The 22,041-nt window shown below is 31.9% G+C and overlaps 1 protein-coding gene across 1 annotated transcript in view; it reads left to right on the forward strand.

Moving 5' to 3' along the window:
- LOC129232581 (uncharacterized) overlaps positions 1 to 22,041 on the forward strand; it is a gene marked incomplete in the record, with an annotated part of 160,668 nt that overhangs the window by 27,725 nt on the left and 110,902 nt on the right. The window contains 8 exon segments of the mRNA XM_054866713.1: positions 3,554 to 3,715; positions 5,275 to 5,433; positions 8,734 to 8,814; positions 10,194 to 10,317; positions 15,771 to 15,888; positions 16,431 to 16,585; positions 16,685 to 16,769; positions 17,265 to 17,386. Of these exon segments, the coding sequence (XP_054722688.1) occupies positions 3,554 to 3,715; positions 5,275 to 5,433; positions 8,734 to 8,814; positions 10,194 to 10,317; positions 15,771 to 15,888; positions 16,431 to 16,585; positions 16,685 to 16,769; positions 17,265 to 17,386 (1,006 nt within the window).

The following is a 22,041-nucleotide window of genomic DNA, read 5'->3' on the forward strand; positions in this document are numbered from 1 at the left end:
TTAGAGTTAAAGTTTCCGTGCACCCTAAATTAAATTCACTCACTGCAGCTAAAACTGCCAATTCAAGCCTCTTTTTGGTGACGAATATTCAGGGTTCGTACGGGTCATGGAAATCCTGGAAAGTCATGGAAAACAAATCACAGAATTTCAGACCTGGAAAAGTCATGGAAAATTGAAGTTTTCATTGAAAGTCATGGAAATTTATTTCAAGTCATGGAAAAATGTCCTGGACAAAGAGAAAGGAACAGTAGCTAAAGGAGCATTAGAAATTTTGAGTGATTTAACAGTATAGAACATAAAAGCTATTAAAAATGGAAAATTGAACGATCCAAAAAACAAATCTAAATTTTGAAATCTCATTGCATCCACTTCTGTCGCAGCCGCTTGCCGTTTTTTGCAGTGTGATTTTACTGCCTGGACATCACTTATTTTTAATTTTCTGTTATTTTCAACATTTCTTATGTTTCATATTCTGTAGTTGCAAAATTTAACGTTTTTAGTTTTGCCACGCCCACTCAAAAAAAAAAAAAAAACAATTCAATTGCATGCGAGTTCGATTCCATCACTCGTAAGGACTTTATTATTAAATTTATCAGAGTTTATCTTAATTTGTTGAATATTTTAGAAAATAAAGATCTAAAGTCAGGCAATAGAATACAGAAAAAGAGGAATTCTAATGCTCTAAAACAGTAGTGTCCAACATACGGCACGCAAAACTAATCCATTCTACCCACTATTACGTTCAATGTCGGGAATTAAACGCGTTCTGGAATTTCTGAACCTATTAATTTATATGCATTTGAAAATATGCAAATGTGTAAGCAAAACAAATATACTTTTGAATCTGAAGATTGATTCATTTGCTGAATGGTTTTTTCTAAAAAAATCTTGTTTAGAAACATGAAGAACTAAACTATGTGGCTTTACTTTAAAGAACCAAAATACTGATAAATTACGCGGGTTATTAAAGGCACTGTTGACACTAAAAGGTAACTTTTGAAGCAAATTTATTGAAACTTAGTTATGATTCATTCAACATTTGTCAATTTCTATATCATTCTGCCTGTTTAAAAAAAAAAAAATCAGACATTTAAGCATCATCATATTCGCTTCACCGCATTTTTACTTTACTTAAATTTATATGATAAAGACAAATAAGAATAGTTTAATTTTTTTAAGTGTGCACTTATATTTTTTCCATTACGAGTGAGCTTCAATGAGGCTGTGGCATTCATATAGACGTTTTGCTAATGCTCATTTCCAAATATCTCGAAGTTTGAGATTAAATAGTGCTATTCTCTTCGTGTAACGAGGTCATGAAAATTTTCATTGAAGTCATGAAAAAGTCTTGGAAAAGTCATGGAATTTTTTCGTCTAAATACAGTATGAACCCTGATATTTCTTTTGGGCACTTTTGCCAAATACAGCTGTGGAGGCTTTCATTGCGGTTTTGCGTTTTAGCAGCTGTACAACGTAACAGTAGTTCATCATTTATTAACCGTTGATAAACGGGCAGGATCTTTACAAGAACATCCTCAGAGAGCTTTGTCTTCATATGCTTATGACTTTGAGGTTTCATGCGATTTGACAAAGCTCTCTGATAGAAGCACCAAGATGATTTTCCTTGCGGACACTTACTGTGTTGAGGCTTGCTGTCGGTCGAGACACAGTGATACAACGATGCTAAAATGGCAGTTTTCATATTTTTAATGTTCGGCGCATTGTCTTTTATGGCTTTGCGGTAGTAACTTTGGAGGCGTTGAATTGTGGCTTGAGTTAAATTCCCAGACTTCTTGCCTCCAAGTGTCACGCCTTTCACCCGCCACTCTTTAACTTTATTTTCCAGGCCAGTTCGTAGCCTCTTGGCCACGTGATTAATGCATTCCTCTTTCGTTATCACAAAATCATCGTAGATGTTTTGCTCAGTCAAATGGGTGAAAGTTTTTGCATCACCATCAGATAGAAGAGAAACGTATCTGAAGTTGAGTTCCGTTGCTCTTCTAAACAAGGTCTCAGCAGCATGCATTTCCATGCTGTTTGAGGTGCCAAAGAAATTTTTCTGGCAGCCGGTCCCTTTGTGACCCTCAAACCACACATAGAATTCGCAGCTTTCCTTCCCCAAATCTCTTTCTGCAGAAACGCATTCCGGGCAGTACTTGCTGAGAACTTCGTAGTCTATGACTAAACCGGTCAACATGTCGATAACGATGCCAATCCCGTTTAACGACGTATGGCCTCGCTTTTGCCACGTACCGTCATATGAGACTGAAATATCGAGGACTCCATCATTTTCAACTGCTCCATTCTCAAGATTTATTTTACGAATGTAATCCCTCGAGGCATTTAAAATCTTCTTTTTTGTCTCACTTGATTCACTTGAAAGGGTTTCTACGTAAGCAGCAAAGGTCTTTTTATCCATATTTGGTATTCCCAAGACCATCGAAAAAGTTTGCAAAGCAGCATAGCCTCTGCCAATTGCCAAAAATGATTCCACGAGTTTTTTGTTCAGTTGAAACTTCTTTGATGTACTTTCTCGTGGAGTGTTGAAGGCCGAAGAGTAGCAATGGTTACAGTCCTTGCAAAAAATTGCCATCTTACATGCATACCCAAACTTGTTGCTAGCACAAACATCTAATGATTTACTCCCACATTCAGTGCAGGGCAATTCACACAACAGTGAGCTCCACATTTCTTTCGACATCATAGTAATGTTCTCGGGCATACTGCTGCTAGGCGACTTTATATCAGCACATTTAGAAGAATTAGGTTGATCCACAGGTGACGACAAAATGTTATTTTGATTTGTGCTTGCATTTTTACGTTTTGCAGCATTTGCAGCACAAGCAGCTCGCCGCTTAGAAGGGCGACCTTTAGGTTTCCGGTAGCGTGAACTAATCAAGTCCATTTCACCGTAAATGTTGAATAAAAATTTAAACTATGCAAAAACAATCACTAATATAGAACAACGTAACAGATAATAACAATAAAATCAACAAATCACAACAAAAAAACGGATACCAACAAGAAATAACAACAAAAGTTGATTCGAAAAATAATTATAACTCGCAGTCGCTAAATGTAAACAAATGTCGATTGTGTCAGAGATACGGTTACAGTTAAAGCAACTGTAGAAGTGCATCTTCTTGGAATAATATTATTTAGTGTGGCTTATCATATAAAGTGATGAAAAAACAAGTAGTAATATGTAAACAAACAGTTTAAAGGGCATTTAAATGTCTCCGGCGGCCATTTTGAACCACGAAATGGCAGCCATATTTGGTTCTAATGATAATTAATTTATGTATAACTTTTTAAAATGTTGATTTTATTGGAAAATTCTTTTGGCTTTGTGTAGGGAAGGGATCTAGCAATATTATAAAATTAAAAAAAAAAAAAAATGAATAAAAATCATTTTTTGGTGATTTTCAACGTCCACCCTCACCTTAAATTACCGCAATTTGGTGCACAATATTTTGCTTTTTTCATTTGATGAAAAAAAAAATGCATTCTTTTAACATCTATATATGAAATGATCACTTGTATCTTGTTCCAGATTTTGAATGTGTCTTGACGAACCTGCGGATGAAAAGGGTAGACAAAAATAAATTCATGCTTCCCAAAGAAGAAAGACAACGCACCTTAAACATATTACAGAGAGCTCTAAATGTTGAAAATGGCATAGATATTTCTCCATTACAAGTCACAACAGATGGAGGTAAGGTTCTTATTAATTGCAAAACTAAACTTGAATTAAATCTTCTGTGAGTAAAGTATGTTTTGATTTAAAATCCGTGACATCCCATGTCCTATACTCTACATCTCTGTTTATTGGATTTTCCCAACAAATTTTTAAACAATTCAGCAATAAAAGAATTACAATTAAAAAAAAGAAAGAAAAAGTCTTTGTCAGTTTTAAATAATTTAACACTTAAGTGTGTAGGAAATCATGGATGTGATGAATGTTTATATATATATATATATATATATATATATATATATATATATATATATATATATATATATATATATATATATATATATATATATATTCTACCTTTTTTTTTTTGAGTAATGTTTATGTTAATTTGAAGAACATTTTGAGTGTTTTAATTGAATTTTTATGTTTCCCAACTTGTAGAAACAGACTTTTTAAACCCAAAATTTGTATGAAAATAGCTTTACATGTTTAAGATTTCAACCGTTTACAAACTTTTTTTTTTTAATATTTCAATTATTTTAAAGGATGAAAGTTGCTTTGATGTATCCAAGTTTAAGATGACTAGTTCTACTTTGTCTTATGGTTAATCATGTATTTGTTTTATTTTATTTCTGTATAGAGAATTTAATAATTCTTAGTAATTAATAACTTTTTTGGAAGAAACATTTTCCTTGCCTTTCCTTTCTTTCTTCCTTCGTTTGAAAAACTGCTAACTTTTATAGGAATTAGCATTTAATTCTTTGATTTTATTCATTTGTTTAAAAAATAAATTTTTACAAAAAAACTATATTTAACTTTAAAACCAGCTTAAGACTTTGTTTATTGTCATTATTGGTGCCAATTTAATTAGATTATTTTCTTTTTTGAAAAATAGTTATATCGATCTAAATCTTTTATTCAATCAATTTAGTGATTGGAAGAGTAATACATCATATCAGAGACTTTATATAGAAAAAAAATCGTTCAAATTCTTAACTGTAAAACATTTTTGTGTAATTTATCTTAAACTGAAAAAATTGTCGATTTTTTTCAAATTCATAAAGTTTAATTAACTTGAAAGCAAGTATTAAATTAAAAACTCTTGGGCTACATTCGCTGACCTAGACCAGTAGTTACCAGTTGGTTGATTACATGACAGCTAATGACGTCAGTCGAATAGCACGCAGTGAAAAAAATACTTATTATTGGTCAAAAATGTCAAGCAATTCAATCAACCAATCAACAGCTTAAACTGCGGCCGACCAGTAGATCATAGAAAGCTGCAGTTAGTCACGGGTTGACCAGTTGAGGTCAACAAACGCAACTTTAACTGTTTGCATTTCATGTGTATCGCAAATTGCTAGTCATTTTTGCATCATTTATTTTTTGTGTTTTGTGTGGGATTTGTTACAAGGATGCTAACTGGATTATACTTATACTCTCAAGTTGATTTTTTAAAGAAAAATTTTCTTCATGCCAACTATTTACTGATGAATGAATGTTAGAGCATTGTGTACGAAATTTGTTCCTCTGTTTTAATTTTTAACTTCATTGAAAAACTCTTCCCTTCTTTGTAGTGGATGTCTCGATAGTTGGCAAAGAAGAGGAAGAAATCTTGAGGCTTCAACAGGAAACCCTAAAAACAGACCAGAAAACCAAAGTGTCACAACTGAAAAACAGAGGACGCCCGAAGAGGCCGGAACAACCCCCAAAGATTACACGAGCTGTCACTACTGGTAATCTCGTTTTATTATTACTGTTTTGCTAGAAAATGGTGCCAAGCATGAACCATCATAAGATAAATAAATACCTTTGTGCTGAATAGTAAAGCATACCTGCCAACTCTACTGGATTTTCCGGGAGACTCCCGGATTTTTGACATTTCTCCCGGTCTCCCCGATTTTTATTGAAAATCTCCTGGTTTTTAGTAATCTCTAAAAAAAAAAATCCCTCCATTTAGGGATTTTCTCGAAAATGAAAAAAAAAAAACCATTTTAAAATAAATTTTTACATCGTTTTAGTGCTTTTACTCCATGGTTTGAAAGTTTCCCACTCAATTTGAAACTTTAGCACATTGGAATCTGGCAACATCAGTTCTTGTTTACATTTGCGATCTCGCTTCGCGCACTCATCGCTAAGCCTATGTTGCTTAGTTACAACATTTCTTCCTGTACACAAAACGACCGCTATTATCGGGCACTTTGTGGCCGAAAAAAGTAAATTAAATCTTGTTGAAGACCTGAAAAAACTTGTCTATGATTGAATTTTTACAGATAATTAAAACTCTTTTTTTCCCTAAATAACTTTTCATTGAAAAAGTATTACTTTAACTTTTATTCTTCCAATTAATATTTTCATTAATTAAACTCTGTGTATATGACTCAAGGAACTTGCATACGATTGTACTTTAAGAGATAATAAAAAATCCCTATTTTCCCCTCAATAACATGGAAAAAAGCGATATTGCGCTACATTAAAAAATCTACTGGATTTTTTTCTTTGAATGTTGGCAGGTATGAGTAAAGTAAGACAAAACAACGTTAGAAGAAGCACAAATTTGTAAATTACAGCAGACACGTGTTCGGCGTTACAGGGAACGCCTTTTTCAATGCAAAAAATAATAAGCTTATGGATGAAAAGACATCCAACAAAAGTCGGGACAAAAGACGTCGACTTTTGTCGGATGTCTTTTCATCCATAAGCTCATTATTTTTTTGCATTGAAAAAGGCGTTCCCTGTAACGCCGAAACACGTGTCTGCTGTAATTTACAAATTTGTGCTTCTACTTACGTTGTTTTGTCTTACTTTACATGAACCATCATGTTATTAGATTGCTCTTATTCTTTGTGTAGGTTTTATTCAGTGGCATAATGAGCAATTTTCCATGGGGGGGGGGGGATATGATTCTTTTTCTTTTTTTATTTTTTTCTTTGAAGTTAAAGGGTCATAAAGGGCAATGTTAGTTTCCTTTGTAAGTGTGATCATGTACATAGGATTTTGAGCCTCAGGGGGGGGGGGGTATGATGGTTACCATGTTAAAAGCTTTGGAAAAGTAACATTATTGTAGGTGTATTGAATGCAGTTTCTGTTATCTTTGCTAGGTTAAATGCTTTCTTCTGGACAACGTAGCAGTGTTGCTATGTATAGTTGACTTGATCCTAACTTTGGAACTCAGCAAACTGAAGATTTCTCCCTTCTTATCAGATTTGTGCCCATGTATGTTTTGTTCGAAGCAGGGTTGGCAAAAACCCGGGGTTTTTTCTAAAAGCCCATGGGCTCAGGGTTTTTTGGGTTTTTTTAAATAAAACCAAAAAAATCCAACTAAAACTGATTTTTTTAAAAGAAATGTGGTTTTTTTGTCTTTTTTTTTAGGGAAAATGTGGGGTACTTGTAGCATATTGTAGAGTAAGTATATGGCAAAGCACAAAAATTGTCTTGGGGTAAAAAAGGCTGGAAAACTAGCTAAAATTCAGCGTTTTCTGAAGAAAAGTATAAAAGAAGACGAAACCCAAGAATGGTGAAGTTTCAGATTTTTTACTTTCCACGATTATCAGCAGTTAAGGCAAAGTTACTTCTCGAGTGATAAAATCGATTGTTAGTTTTTAATTACTACATTTTTTTTTTTTTTTTTTTTTTGCATTTTACTTTATTGTATTTCATTTTGTTATGCAGAACTACTGTAGAACCTCAAGTAGTTTAATCCCTTTTTACTGAATTCCAGCTTAATCAAGACATTTCTTTGAACTTTATGTTGCCTGTTTTTCTATTTCTGTGTACAGAGTTAGAAATATTCAACTTTTTCGTAAGATAATGAAAATATTGTACATCCTATTCTGTTTTCTGTCCGACCATTTGAGAAACCTGTTAACTTCTAAAAAATATACCTTGTTTATTCGAGATTTGTGACGTGTTGGTTTGCAGAAAATAATTCACATAAAAGCCTTTTAGCTAGAGTAGTATCCTCTGTACAATCTACAAATATTAAGAAAATCAGATGTGACAGGACTTAGTCAAGATAATTTGAGTTATTTATTGACCAGTTAAAGAAAAGTTAAATATACTTATTTAAAATCTTTTAAGTATTTTTTTAATGCAGTCAAGAGTTAAGAAATACTAATTAAAGTTCAAAATTCATTTTTTATGTCCATTGTCTGTAATAAAGAACAAATAAAAAATAATTGTGAAAGTATTTAAATTAATCAATTTTTATAAAAACTTCTCAGAAAATTTTAAAAAACCCAAAAGTGGGGTAAATAATGGTTTTTTTTTTAAATGGGTTTTTCAAAAAAAAACCATTGGGTCCAATCTGGCCAACCCTGGTTCGAAGGGCTTAAGTTACTGGTTATTGAAACAAAAACTGGTTATTGTAACAAATATTAAATTGATTTTGTAGAAGGGGGGGGGGGTTACTTTTAAAGAAGATTTATTTAATCAATTCTCCCCTCCCCCTCCCCTCTATCTTTAAAGACTTACTGATCTTAATTGATATTAATTGTTCAATTAAATTATGCCTTTTGAAAGGTGCATTAGTCTAAAAATATAGTTTGAAAAAAATTAAAAGGCATCAAAAGCCTTGCAACTAGTGAACAAAATTCAAGTGCCAATTTAATATTACATTTCCTTCTTGTTTGGATGATGAGCAAAAGTGCTATTTTGCAATGCATGTTTGAGTTTTTGAACCTGTTAATACCATGAAAAAAAGTTACTGTTTATATAGCAAATGTTTGACTGTAACATAATCAGGGGCGTGCATGGGGGGGGGGGCTGACATCTGGCGTGGACCCAAGCCTGAAGGAGGCCCAAGATTTTTAAAATGAGGATTTAAATATAACGGAGGAGGCCTGTAAAAGTCATTTGGGACGAGTCTTAAAATTTATATGCACACCCTTGAATGTATCCCCTTCATAAATTTTTATTTGGTCCCTTTGACTTTTCTATGAACGGGCAGTACTGTATATCCCAACTTAATATTAGTGTGAATTTGTTCACTGGTTTAACATAAAAATACAACATTTATATTTTTCTTTCATGTATAGCTGAAAAAAAGGTGAAAACATTAGCTGCAAGAGTTAAACTTCGAGCAAGAGAAACAGTTAAAGTGAAATTGAAAAAAGAAGGTAAAGTTTTAATTTTGTATTTAATGTACTTAAGTTTATCTATGATCTGAAGATTAATGCTCTATTCTAACTCTCGTTAAAATGGTCATAGCTTGACAGTTCCAAAATTGTTTTAAATGCTAATTTGTGGGTACAAGATTCATCGGAATAGTTGATTTTTGAAATTCAAACACACTAAAATATTGTTATGACCTACGGAAATGCCATTACAGATACCTGAGACTGCTGTTCTGCCATGTTTTAGGCTCTTCAGTCTAGAACAGTCATCCTGGGGTCCATAAATAAGGTTATTTGCAGCAAGTTTGGCTATGGTAATTTCAGACTGATGAGCCAAAAACAAAGGCAAACTGCAGTCTGTATATTTGTACTGTACTGTTTAGAATTTATTTTCTATTGTGCCTTAGCTCTTAGAATGGCACCGTAATTTTTTAGCTTTAATTTAGGAACACTAGACTGATTTATTCTGTAGCCATACCATATTCTCTATTTTTTTTATTGCTATTTTTTATTATTTGCTTTAACACAAAATTATTTGCTTTGAACAAAAATGTTTTTTTCCCCCGAATTATTTTTCAAATATATTTTTCCTAAATCGAGTTTACAAATGTATTCAACATGTCAAACAGCAACAAAAGCTGTTTTTCATTATTTTTAAGAGACTTTTTTGCGTAACAATTATTTCAAATAAGTGCAATTGTAGTCAATTTAAATTATTTGCTTTGAACAAAAATGTTTTTTTCCCCCGAATTATTTTTCAAATATATTTTTCCTAAATCGAATTTACAAATGTATTCAACATGTCAAACAGCAACAAAAGCTGTTTTTCATTATTTTTAAGAAACGTTTTTTTGCGTAACAATTATTTCAAATAAGTGCAATTGTAGTCAATTTAAATTATTTGCTTTGAACAAAAATGTTTTTTTCCCCCGAATTATTTTTCAAATATATTTTTCCTAAATCGAGTTTACAAATGTATTCAACATGTCAAACAGCAACAAAAGCTGTTTTTCATTATTTTTAAGAGACGTTTCTTGCGTAACAATTATTTCAAATAAGTGCAATTGTAGTCAATTTAAATTATTTGCTTTGAACAAAAATGTTTTTTTTCCCCGAATTATTTTTCAAATATATTTTTCTTAAATCGAGTTTACAAATGTAATCAACATGTCAAACAGCAACAAAAACTGTTTTTCATTATTTTTAAGAAACGTTTTTTGCGTAACAATTATTTAAAATAAGTGCAATTGTAGTCAATTTAAATTTTACTAACAGGGGCCTCAAATTATGTCAGTTTTTTTATGATTCAGTGTAACTTCAATTTCTGATATTACCTTCAAAATAACGATATGCATTTTTTATGTCTTTACTTTTTTAAATAGGTGGTAGAATTATTGTCTCAAATAAAGATGGTAAACCGGTGACAAAGGTTAGGAAAATTGCAGAAAGGTTGCACCCTAATCCTAAAGTTACGGTTTTTGAGAAAGATCCTACTTTCGAAATGAAGTAAGTTCTCTATTGCTGTTATTATTTTTTCTTCTTTTCATTTTGCAGATGAGGCTGTAGAAAGTCAGATTTTTGAAAATAACCAAGAAAAGACTAGTCGGGGAAATAGCATGCCATGTAATCAGATAAATGGTTGCATAATTATGTTTGTGCATAACATACATTACAATACAAATACAAATGTGACGACCAGCAACAGGCTCTGGGCCCAGCTAGGCTGGTCCTAGTCGGTTTATTAGTCCCCAATGAAGATCAATTGCCCTCTTAAAGCTTTCCACCCCCCCCCCCCCCTTGCTCATTACTGCCTCTTCCAGTAAACTGTTCCAAGTGCCCACGACCCTACTGAAGAAGTAATTTTTCCTATTTCCAGGTTAGCCTGAGATTTGAATAGCTTAAAACATTGACCCTTCGTCCTGCTTTTGTTGCAAAACTTTAATCCATTAACATCATTCATTTTTTATAAATTTAAATAACTGAATCATGTCCCCTCTGCTCCTTTGCTCCGGGCTATACATATTAAGCCTATTAATTTTGTTATCCTAGTCTAAGTCTGAAAGTCCCCTTACTAGTCTAGTAACCCTTCTTTGAACCCTTTCCAATACAGAAATATCTTTCCTGAGATAAGAAGATCAAAACTGAGTAGCATAATCCAAATAGAATCTTACTAAACTCCCAATATAAAGGCAAAAGAACCTTCTTAGATCTGTTTGAAATAGATCTATTGATAAACCCAAGCACTCTGTTTGCTTTGTTGCTTGCAGTGCTCCACTGTTGACTAAACTTGAAATCCTGATTAATTAAGATACCCAGATCAATAACATTTTCTGCCTGACTAATGACCGAACCCTGCAAATAATAACTCGTATGCTTATTTCCATGACCTAAATGTACCCTAAATATAATGCTGCAATAAATTATTACATTTTTTAACAAAAAATAATTTTCATTGTTTACTGAACATAAATAGAAAATATTTGCGGTACTGTATGTATTCTGTAAGGAACTATTATAGAGTAATTTAACTAAGAAAATTGAATGAACTTCAAAAAAATACACTGACTTAACACAAAGGTGCACTGTTGTAAAATACTTTGCTCTACATCTTCCATGTTGAGAGAAGGGAATTCCTTTGTCCCCTATTGCTTCATCTGGAAAAGACTTTTTTTTTTTTTTGTGACTAAAAATTTTCATCTTTAAACTTTTATTTTATTTGCTTTTTCTGATTTCCTGTGTGGTGAAATCCGTACCATTTTGATGGTAAATATAACACTGCAACTCTATTACCTATATGCTTACTTTAATTTTTTTTAAATCATTGAAGCAACTATTTACTTTGTAAGATGTATCTGTTGCTTACCAATCATCGAGCTGTTCATTTTAGGTTATTCTTCATGGAAGTGCTTGAAATTTCGAGATTCTAGTGTATATAAAATGAATTGTGTTTTCTTATCTTCATGTATCTGACATCAAAAATTAAGGTCAGACCCCGAAGAGTTCCTATTTTTCCTACTTTTTCCTATTTTTTAGAGCACTGTCCTTATTTTCCTACTTTTTCCTTTTTTTTTCCTACTTTTTCTTTCTTTAGTATAGCACTTCTAATTGTGCATTGATTATTATTTTTACCATGCCGCCCCCATAATTTTCTGCATGTTTCAAATTTGAAAAACAAAAGAAACAAGCGGTTCCTGAACTGACTACATTGGCATTCCTAAACTGACATTGACTGACCACAGTAATTTCTTTAAGGAGCGCCGCGGCGTCTGCGTGTTTAAAAGTTAAATTTTCTCAAGTGACTTTTTTACCATTGCTCCGTTTATGATCGACTTTTCTTTTTATCGCTCCGACTTCAGTCCTACTGTTCTAACGAAACAATAAAGAAGTGGATACCGACACATTCTAATGCAATTATATATTACTTACCCGTTAATTAGAAGCTTTAATTAAAGTAAACGGCCGAGTGTAAAGTGCGGGAAAAGCCGAATTTCCTATTCACCAATTTTTTGTATAGATGATTACAAGGGAAATGGAGCTCTATTTAAACAGAAAGGCAATGTAAAACCTTAAAAGGAACGTAAGGAAGCAAAAATTGAAAAACCTGTACACATACACTGTTAAAAGCAGGGGTTCCGGACGAGTGAAAATATTCCCTCTAAGTTGAAAGCATAGTGCCTGAAGGTGCATCACAGGCTAGAAAATAGAGCAGAGGAGCCAGAACATCATGCAATCGCAGAAAGACTCATTGCGCATGCGCTTTTTGCCTTAGACATACATTCAACCACCTCAATATGGCGGACAAATGATGATTGCGTTTGTGTGTCTTTCACATTGAATGAAGTACACTATTGGATTAAAACCCAACTTTTCTAGGATTAATTATCCGAAATTACAAGTAAGTACAGCTTTTGATCACTTTGTAGCTTTTAGGGCTTTCAAACATAGTTAAGTGTTTAAAAGTGCATTTATTGCTTTTCACAGTAACCGTTAGTCTTCTAGTTCTCGTTTACTGTTACTATCGTGAAATTTCCATCATTCAAAACGCTAATAAAAATATCTGTCATTATTTTCTTGAATACTCGATAAGCAGCTTTTATTAGTCACCAAAAGAACCTTAATAAAAATGTTTCTTGTGCTTCGTAGATTATAACATAAAGATAGCGAAAAAAAAAATCTCTCTCAGTCTAGCTCTTTTTTTCTTTTTTTTTTGCTTTTTCATTCAAGTGTTAGAATCATTTCCTGTTAGCAGTCCTCGAAAGCGTTAGAACTTTCTTTTGGTTTTTTATTTAACTGTTGAAAAACTTTATGTGCAGTTTCTTTTGTTACTCTTGATTAACGTTTATGAAACGATTTTGTTTTTCCGTAATTGTAATATCCCTGAATATTTTTGGCTCATCATTTAAATAATCCATAAGTACAGCTATGCTTCATTTTCGGAATACGTCAAGTTTTAGTAAATGTATAATTTCTCACATGTTTTAAATAATTACTCGTTTTTAAATTATAACGTATTTGTGACAGATCTTTGATACAAGTGAAGGGGTAGATATTTATTGTTTTATTAATTTTTAACATTACTTTTTGTAAAAAAAAAACATCAGAACCCTGAATTTTTTCACATGTTTTTTAACGACCCCAGAGTTATTATTCATATTATTTATTTTATGAATTTTTAAGAAAACGATAAAGATTTCACCGGTCCGCAAAGTTTTTCATTTGCTTTTACCGCGCCCGTGGGTCAAAAGAGGTTGAGAAACACTGAGTTAGAGCACGATCAGATGAATTAACGCTATGAGCACTTCTTAACTATGTTGAAAACTCTGAAATATGATCAAATGCTGTAATTACATGTTTTAATCATTTCCAATACCGAGTTCAATGTGAAAAATGTCCAAAACGTAGAATATCATAAATCAAAACAAAACTAAAAGAAAAAAAAGGTACACAACTGTATTTAAAAACGCACACAATACGGGGGAGGGGGGAGGAGGATCTATAGTAAGGGTGCCATTTCTCTCTCCGAAGGATCCTTTTTTTCACTCCGGCTGTCTAGTTTTTAAAAGGTGCCTGTTTTTCACCCTATTTAGAGGTGCGATTTCGGCTCCGTATTGGGTGCCGCTGGTGAACAAGCGTTTCTCCCCTGAAAGGTGCCGAATGCATCCTGTAGTTTTAACAGTGTATTTTCTTGACGTTAGTACAAAATAAAAGCGACATATAACAGAAATTCGCAAAAACGGAACACTTCAAAAATAATCGCAGAAACTAACTTTTTTCATACATAAATATGATTATTGTTCATTCTAAATAGGAAACATGATTATAAAATTTATAAAATTTCAGTTTCTTTCTTTGCAAAGAATGTATTTGCAAAAAAAAAAAACTCGGCCAAACCTAGATGGGCAAAACGTTTCCGATTTTTGGAGAAAAATCGGAAATCAATTTAATTGCAAGATACCGTTTTTATTTCTTCACATTTTTTAAAGTTAGGGGGGGGGGATAGAGCCACAAGCAAATATGTACTGTATTTCTTTTTCTTTTTAATATATATTTCTTAATCTGATATATCATCAATATCCGAGGAGTTGCTCCCCCCTCCCCCCATCACTCTCAATTTCGTGAACAATTTCCGGATGAATGTTTTTGTTGTATGGTGAGAAATGAATTGTTTACCATGCATGATTATCCCTTTTTTTTCCGTGACAAAAATTTTGGAAGAAGGAGGTAAAAAATCATCAAACCAATAAAACAATATTCGTTTTTATTGCGTGATTAAAAATTAAAACTGGCTTGTCATTTTGATTTTTCCACCGGGGATGGCTAGCGAAGTATGTGTTCTGAATGCAAATTTTGTCTAAAAACGATAAAAACCACACAAACTTATAGTTAAGCATTAATTTTCTAAAGCCAGGGAAGGGAGAAATTTTTCTCACTGACCCCCTAAATGACGTTCCTGAAAGAAAAATTTTCTTGTATACTAAAAATATATAACATAATATAAACTCTTTAGTTTACTTATTTCGTTATTTATTTAGTTTAATTATTTTATTATGAATTTTATGTCCCATATTTTTAAGAACAAATTTATTTTAGTTCTGCACTTATAGTCTATTTCCTTTTTTTTCAAACTCAAACATCTGCCCCTGCTTATGCAAAAACGCATGTCAGTTGCTGATTATTTTCAACTAAAACTAATTTAATATTTGCTTTGCTTTTTGTATCATAGTTTATGACAACAGGAACTGAAAGTGTTAGTATTTTCAAATGATAAATGGATGCTCTCGAAGGAATCTTTTCGTTTTTGACAAAACAAATCTTTAACAAAAATGGTTTTATTGCACCAAAATATGAGTTTTATTATTATTATTATTATTTTTATTTATTATTATTATTATTATTATTTCGATCGCTATATTGCATTTTATTCTTTTCTTCTTGAAATTTTTATTACTGTATTGTTGAAAGGTGTTTCTTTGTTTGGATTTTATTTTCATATTTTTGTATTTAGTACCTTTGTTTCCACTAGTTTATTTTTCATATTGAAAATTGTCAGTTTGTTTCTTTCGTTTTGTTATTTGACTCGGTCTTTCATTAAATCGCTTCAATAATTCAAAAGTACTGTTAGTTCATTTTTGGGACAGTTTTAAATCAAAAATACTGTTAGTTTATTTTACATTAGAAATAAAGTTTACACTAAATCTGTTTATTCTTATCTCTTCCTATTTTTTCCTAGTTTTTTAAGTGATTTTTTTCCTAATTTTCCTACTTTTTTAATTTTTAATTCCTTATTTCCTACTTTTTCCCCCCAAAAAACCACTTCGGGGTCTGTAAGGTGTTTTGTTATTTAAATTTGCTGTCCGTGTTTTGTGCACGATACTTATTTTTACATCTGATTCTGTTTGCTTTGCTCAAGCGTAAAATTTGAAAAGTTTTGATAGTAATAAATTCTTGTTTTCTTGCAGCATACCCATTCCATATGTATCTTCATCTGCTCATAGCAAACTAATCATTCGTGCAATTCTTTTAAAAGACATTAAAATGCTTGACTCACTATTAAAAGATACTCAGAAAATATGTTCTGTAAGTATTATTATACCACATCCCTTTTTTTTCATATTAACTTTTTTTTAAAATCATTGTTATCAATTGGTAGCCTTGTGAATTTATTTAAATGTTTGAATGTATGTTGACTCTGTGGTATTGACGAGTCAAATAATACTAAAAACGAAACTCAATTCTTAGAGAGAGATGCACACAACATTTGATATGAAAAGACTGGTATTTGTGCATACCTATCTGATATTAATTTCCTCGAATCACGCAGAACTGATGTTTTGTACACAACATGAATAACTTAACATTTAAACCAACATTGCTTGGCCTTAAATTTTTCAACCTCTCTCATGATTTTCAACTTTTTTACAGCTATCCAAAGCTGAAGTAATTTTCTAGCTTCCTGTCAGTTAAAAAGTTTAGTTATACTGATGCCCATCCTCCAGTTCTATAATTTTAAGCTCATCCTTCCCCCCTTATTTTGTGTGACAAATTTGTATTTAGAAAATGAATTTCAAAATATGATTGTTATATAATTTACAATGTCTTCCTGAATGTTACATTTTCAGCTGAATACATGTAGGAGTGTTGACGTGCAATTGACCCCACTGATGTATGCTGTGTTAGAGGAAAACCACAGGGCAATACGAGCTTTACTTACTGTAAATAAAAGAAAATATGCCGACCCACCCGAAGCACTCCTTGAGTACCAAAGTTCGGGAAGGTAATAATTATCATCAATTTTTCAAACATTCTTATTTCGCTCATTTTATTCGAATCCCGTTTTGAATCTCTCAATGCTTCTTCTATTTAACAATTCTAGGTACAACATGAAAATGCTTGGGCATGCAGTACGACAAATTAACAGTGCGAGAGGGGGTAAAGAAGGAAACAATGCATTCTTAAAAGTAAGTTATTTCTTAGGTGAATAACATTCATTTCAAAACATTGTAACTGTATTCGATCTTCCAGCCGGTGCGGTCTCTATACCAACGTGACATGAAAGTTTGTGCAAATTTCTTAGATATTTTTAATTTTTTGGGTGAGTCTTTGAAATTTAGGGGGGGGGGGAGTGTTTTTGCTCTTAGGGTTAGTTGGCCACCCCTGATTTATACAGTGAAATCCTGTCACAACAAATGCCAATACAGTCAAATATCAGTTTCAGCGAAATACATTTTCATTCCCGATTCAATATCTATTACATTACTATGGAGTTCCACGAAGCAGAATTTGCGGTCCCTGGAAGTTTTTTGTAATGGGATTTCGCTGCATAGAATTATAGTCTATGTAATTAATGCTTCTAACAGAGTTTTTATAGATTATGATTATGTTTGTTAGATGTTTGCAGTTTAACTTTTGTTTAAAAAAATGTTTGAATGTTGTTAACTTATTTTTTTATTTAGGATATAACATCCAGTTATGATACATATCCTTCCATCGATGAAAAAGTTGTCAATATTGCCCTGAAAGCTGGTGTATCAAAAGACACTATGAATCTTCTGTTAGCAGCAGATAAGGATTCAAGATTGAATTCGTGGGAGGTAAGTTATATGCTCTAGCACGAAAATACTAATACAACCGAAAAATTAGTACACAGTCGAACTTAGTTGTCACATGACTGGAAGGACTGTCAACTAAGTGCTGTCATAGCCGGAGCAACGTCTTAGCAAGAATACTGCCGTGGGCAGGTAAAGGGCAGCAACTGCAGCAAATTTTTCATTTTTTTTTGGGTGGGGGGGGGGTTATCTACTGTAAGTTTTAGCTTTATTGTACAAGCTTTCTTATTTCGTTTCTGCTGGAAAAAAATGCAAAAACAACTTTTAATTCCAGCATAATTTGATGTTTTTGCTTCAATTTAATTAATGTAGTTTTGAATTGTTTGCAAGCAAGGCTAAAATCTTTTTTTTTTTTTTTTTTAATTGTTTCTAAAATGTTTTCCAATAAGGGTTGCTTGGTTTTAGATTTTAGAAATAACATTTTTAACTCTCGTACTTTCCATGCAGTTGATTTTTAAGTGAATAAAAAAGGGTTCAGCGAGAAGGAAACCAATTAAAGGATTCTTCGCTTTTGGCCACAAGCTGATTAGGTTCTGAGAACTAATCCCCACCATTCAAAAATCGGTCTGATTTGTTTCTATAATCGGAGGTTGTGTGCTTCTTCTCAATCCTCATACATATAATAGCAAATTCACTGATTGAGTAACGCTCTGATGTCATCAACAATGAAACTCGTATGATAACTTGATAACATTTTTTGGTAATGTTTGGTATGCAGAGTTTTTTTTTTTTTTTTTTGACAAGGCTGAACTGGATCGGTCAATTAACTGTTTTACGGGTAAGTCTCATTTCAGGGAAAAGAAGAAACAAAAAGAAAAAATGGTCAACAATGAACACTATCTACTGGGGTTGAGGGTTAATTCACTAGAGTTAGGGTTGAAATTTCAGCTATCAAAATATCACCTAACAGGCAATTGCCTCATTCAAATGTAGAAGCAATTTTCATCCCTCATACCTTAAAGAGCAATTTTCTAGTCTAATAAGAAGCTCTTATCTCTTATTCTCATGGGAGAAGCTTACAATGACTGACTACATTTAAAGGTAATAATAGGGGAGATAGCGACAGTTTTTAATGCATTATTTATATAAAGCCAGAATTTTTTTAAATATTAGATTAGTTTACTTAAAAGAAGAAAACGCGAGTCTACGAAAAAGTTATCCTTGCAATAATTAATAAAAAATTTTGCTATATGCTCCAAAACTTTGTGAAATTGTTTTATATATATATATATATATATATATATAAGGCTGAAACTCGGTAATTACGTATAAACATAACGAAAAATGTATGTCTATCGCATCCGAAGCGTTGCCAACATAAAACAACTGGTAGACTTTTGTTTTTATATTTTATACAATACAAACAATTATTTTTAAAAAAAATTTAGGCTTATATATTTAAGTCAAAATTGACTGATTTTTTTCACACCTTGCGTGGGTGGTAGACACAGCATGGCAACGCTTCGGATGCGATAGACATATATTTTTCGTTATGTTTATACATAATCAATAAAATTACCGAGTTTCAGCCTTATATATATAAAACAATTTCACAAAGTTTTGCAACATATTGCAAAATTTTTTATTAATTATTACAAGGATAACTTTTTCGTAGACTCACGTTTTCTTCTTTTAAGTACACTAATCTAATATTTAAAAAAATTCTGGCTTTATATAAATCCACTATAATATTAAAAATCTGTTCGCGTCCGTCTGTCTGTCTGAAGATCGATCTTCTCGAGAACCGCTGCGAATCGAGAGTCAAACGAGATACCGATCAATTCGAAATTTTCCAAAGAAAACAATAGGACCGATCTCGTAATTGTGCGACTTTAATTAGCGGAGATATTAATTAAAACATTAATTAACAACAACGTTATTCAGGAATTGTTATTTCTTTACTGTTATCATATTGCAAATGGGAGAGCAAATAAAATTCTAAAAATTGTTTTAAAAGAGATTTTTTTGGCTGCTGTCCAACTCTTAAAACAATGTTTCCATCTAGAATTTTATTTTAAATTAGTTTAAAATTGGTTGCTCTATTCGGACATAGCCTTTATTTTATCGTCTGTCCTTGTTTTATTTTTTACATTTAACATTCTGAACTCTTTTAAGCATATCAAAAATGTTTCTTTAGTGATGTTTATTGATTGTAGTGTAAGTTTATCATTCACCGGCCTCATATTTTGGTACATTTAGGATGTTCGACTAATTATGTTTATTTTGTTAGACTTTTTACCATCACATGGGTGAGTTTTCGAATTGAACTCTCTTTTTCCTTCCTGTTTCTATTTTTGAAACACAGTTTGTATCATTAAAAAAACACGTTACATTAAGATTGTTTGGATTACTTTAAGTGAAACAGAGTTGAACAAAAATTATTGTTTTTAAGGATTTTAACTAAAGCTTAATTGGAATCTGATGACTTGATATTAAATTAATGCTCATTGGTATTTAGTAAGTCTCGGTGCTTTAGTTTCACGTAATCAACCAAAAAGTATGTGTCATTTTATGTAAAAAGCTGATTGTAATTGTACATAAATATTTTACGTATAGTCTATCAGATGTAATTCATTTTAACGTGAGCACAGATTAGAGTAGTAATGCATATATTTTTATCTTTTGTGCTAATTAAAAATACTCATAACTTGTATCATTGATTACTATGATTAAAGTTTAAGGGATTTTTGTCAAAAATATGCTCTACTGGTGTTTTCCAAACCTTGCATTACGCGTATTTATTTACTCCTTAGCGTTTTAGAAACTGATGTCAGAGTAATACAAAAACATCAATTGGACATCTCTTTCATTTTTTTTATAGCTCGTGCAACGCCGGGCACGCAGCTAGTAATGTATTAAAAGCTGTCGCTATCTCCCCTACCATAACTGTGTGGTCTTTCTTCAGATGTTTTCACTATTTTACTGACAATATTTCAATCAAAAAGAAAAATTCTATCCTGTCAGAGCAGCTCAAAGTGTCGTGGTAACCAGAGTTTCATCATAAAACATTGTAAACGTCGTAAAATCCAAAGCCACTCAACATTAGGTTTATATGCCAAAAGTTCTGGACTTAAAAGTGACGAGAAATCCGGGTGTCTCGATGATGAGGTTTGATTGTATCTCATTTCTTAAAAACCTCTACACCTTTCAATTTTGTTTAATCTGCAACATAATCTGAACTTTTTTTTTTTTAATTTGCAAAGCAAATAGCAAAAGTTGTATTAGCACACATAAAGTTTGAAATGTGTTAAGTTAAAGTTTGTTTATTAGTTAGATATTCATGGACATGGATGTTTCAGAATTTTTGGTTAGTTGACTTTACTCTCCTTGTAGTTTGAGCTGAATAGTTGATTGTATTAAGGAATTTTAGAATCGGAAACATAACAATTTATAAGTTGCCATTCAGCACCAAAAAGAAATGTACTGAGATTGGCATACAGAAGGAATACTTTTCTGACAATTGATTAGGTTTTGCTGCGCTAAAAGAATCAAAACATCGCGTTTCAAAATGTACTTGCCATTTTTTCTACAGTTACGATAACTTCTGATTGATATTTTTGTGTCAAAAAAAAAAAAAATTAACTTCTGCAAAACCTTTCATAGTTTCTGTTATTTTAGTCAAAATATTTAGACTATAAATTTAAAATTGTGGGATTTATGAAAGACAAGATTATAATGGATGTCTCAAATTGTTATCAATTATTTTGCTTTAAAAATGGGTTTGCGGTCTCCTTGTTACCAGGGCTGCGGAGTCGGAAGGAAAATGGCCGACTCCGACTCCTGGATTTTGAAACGCCCGACTCCGACTCCGGATTTTTTTTAAATTTTTTTAATTGTATTTTTTAAACTCCCTCTCTCCATTCAAGGGAAGGGGGAAAACCTCTTAACAGAGATTGAAATATTAATTCCTTTTTATGAAAATTTAGCATTTTGTTTTTTATTGTAAACCCAAGACGTCATACAACGTTAGAAATTCAATTTAAAAATCAAACTTTCCAATAGTTACGAGTTAAAAAGTGAGATGACTTAAAAATCCCTTTTAAAAATTTTGAAAATGATTATCTGTAATTTGCCCCCCTTTAATGTTTAACAAATATATATTGATCAAATCGTGTGCTTTCAATTTTTGAAAGCTGTAACTTGAGAGAAAAAAAACTTTTTTTCTAAATCCAAGTGCTTGCGAGGGAGTGGTTTGCCCCTGGAGACATCCATCTAGTAGATGACACCCAAAGTTAATTTCAGAGTTTATAAAAAATATAAATACTTTAATTCTGAAAATTTTCACGAATATATTTTACATTATATTTCATCAATAAAATTTCAACGAAAATATGGCACATATGCGTCAGGAGCTAATTTTACACAAAACGCGGCGGTATACAAATTTGTACGAATAGCTTTTACTATACCTATATTTCTTCTTCGCTAAATTTTTAATTTAAATTTTATTGGCTGCTTTAAAATTAACCTAAATATGAAGATTTTAAGATTAACTGCAATTCTTGAGTGTTGTAATCAAGAAATTTTTTACACTTATTTTGTTACATACTTTTTAGTGAGAACCAAGCTTACAGAAATAGGCTTAATAAAGAAAAAAACATTAGATTATTTCATCGAATCTTTT

This window comes from Uloborus diversus, unplaced genomic scaffold (genome assembly GCF_026930045.1).
Source record: "Uloborus diversus isolate 005 unplaced genomic scaffold, Udiv.v.3.1 scaffold_13, whole genome shotgun sequence".
NCBI lineage: Eukaryota > Metazoa > Arthropoda > Arachnida > Araneae > Uloboridae > Uloborus > Uloborus diversus.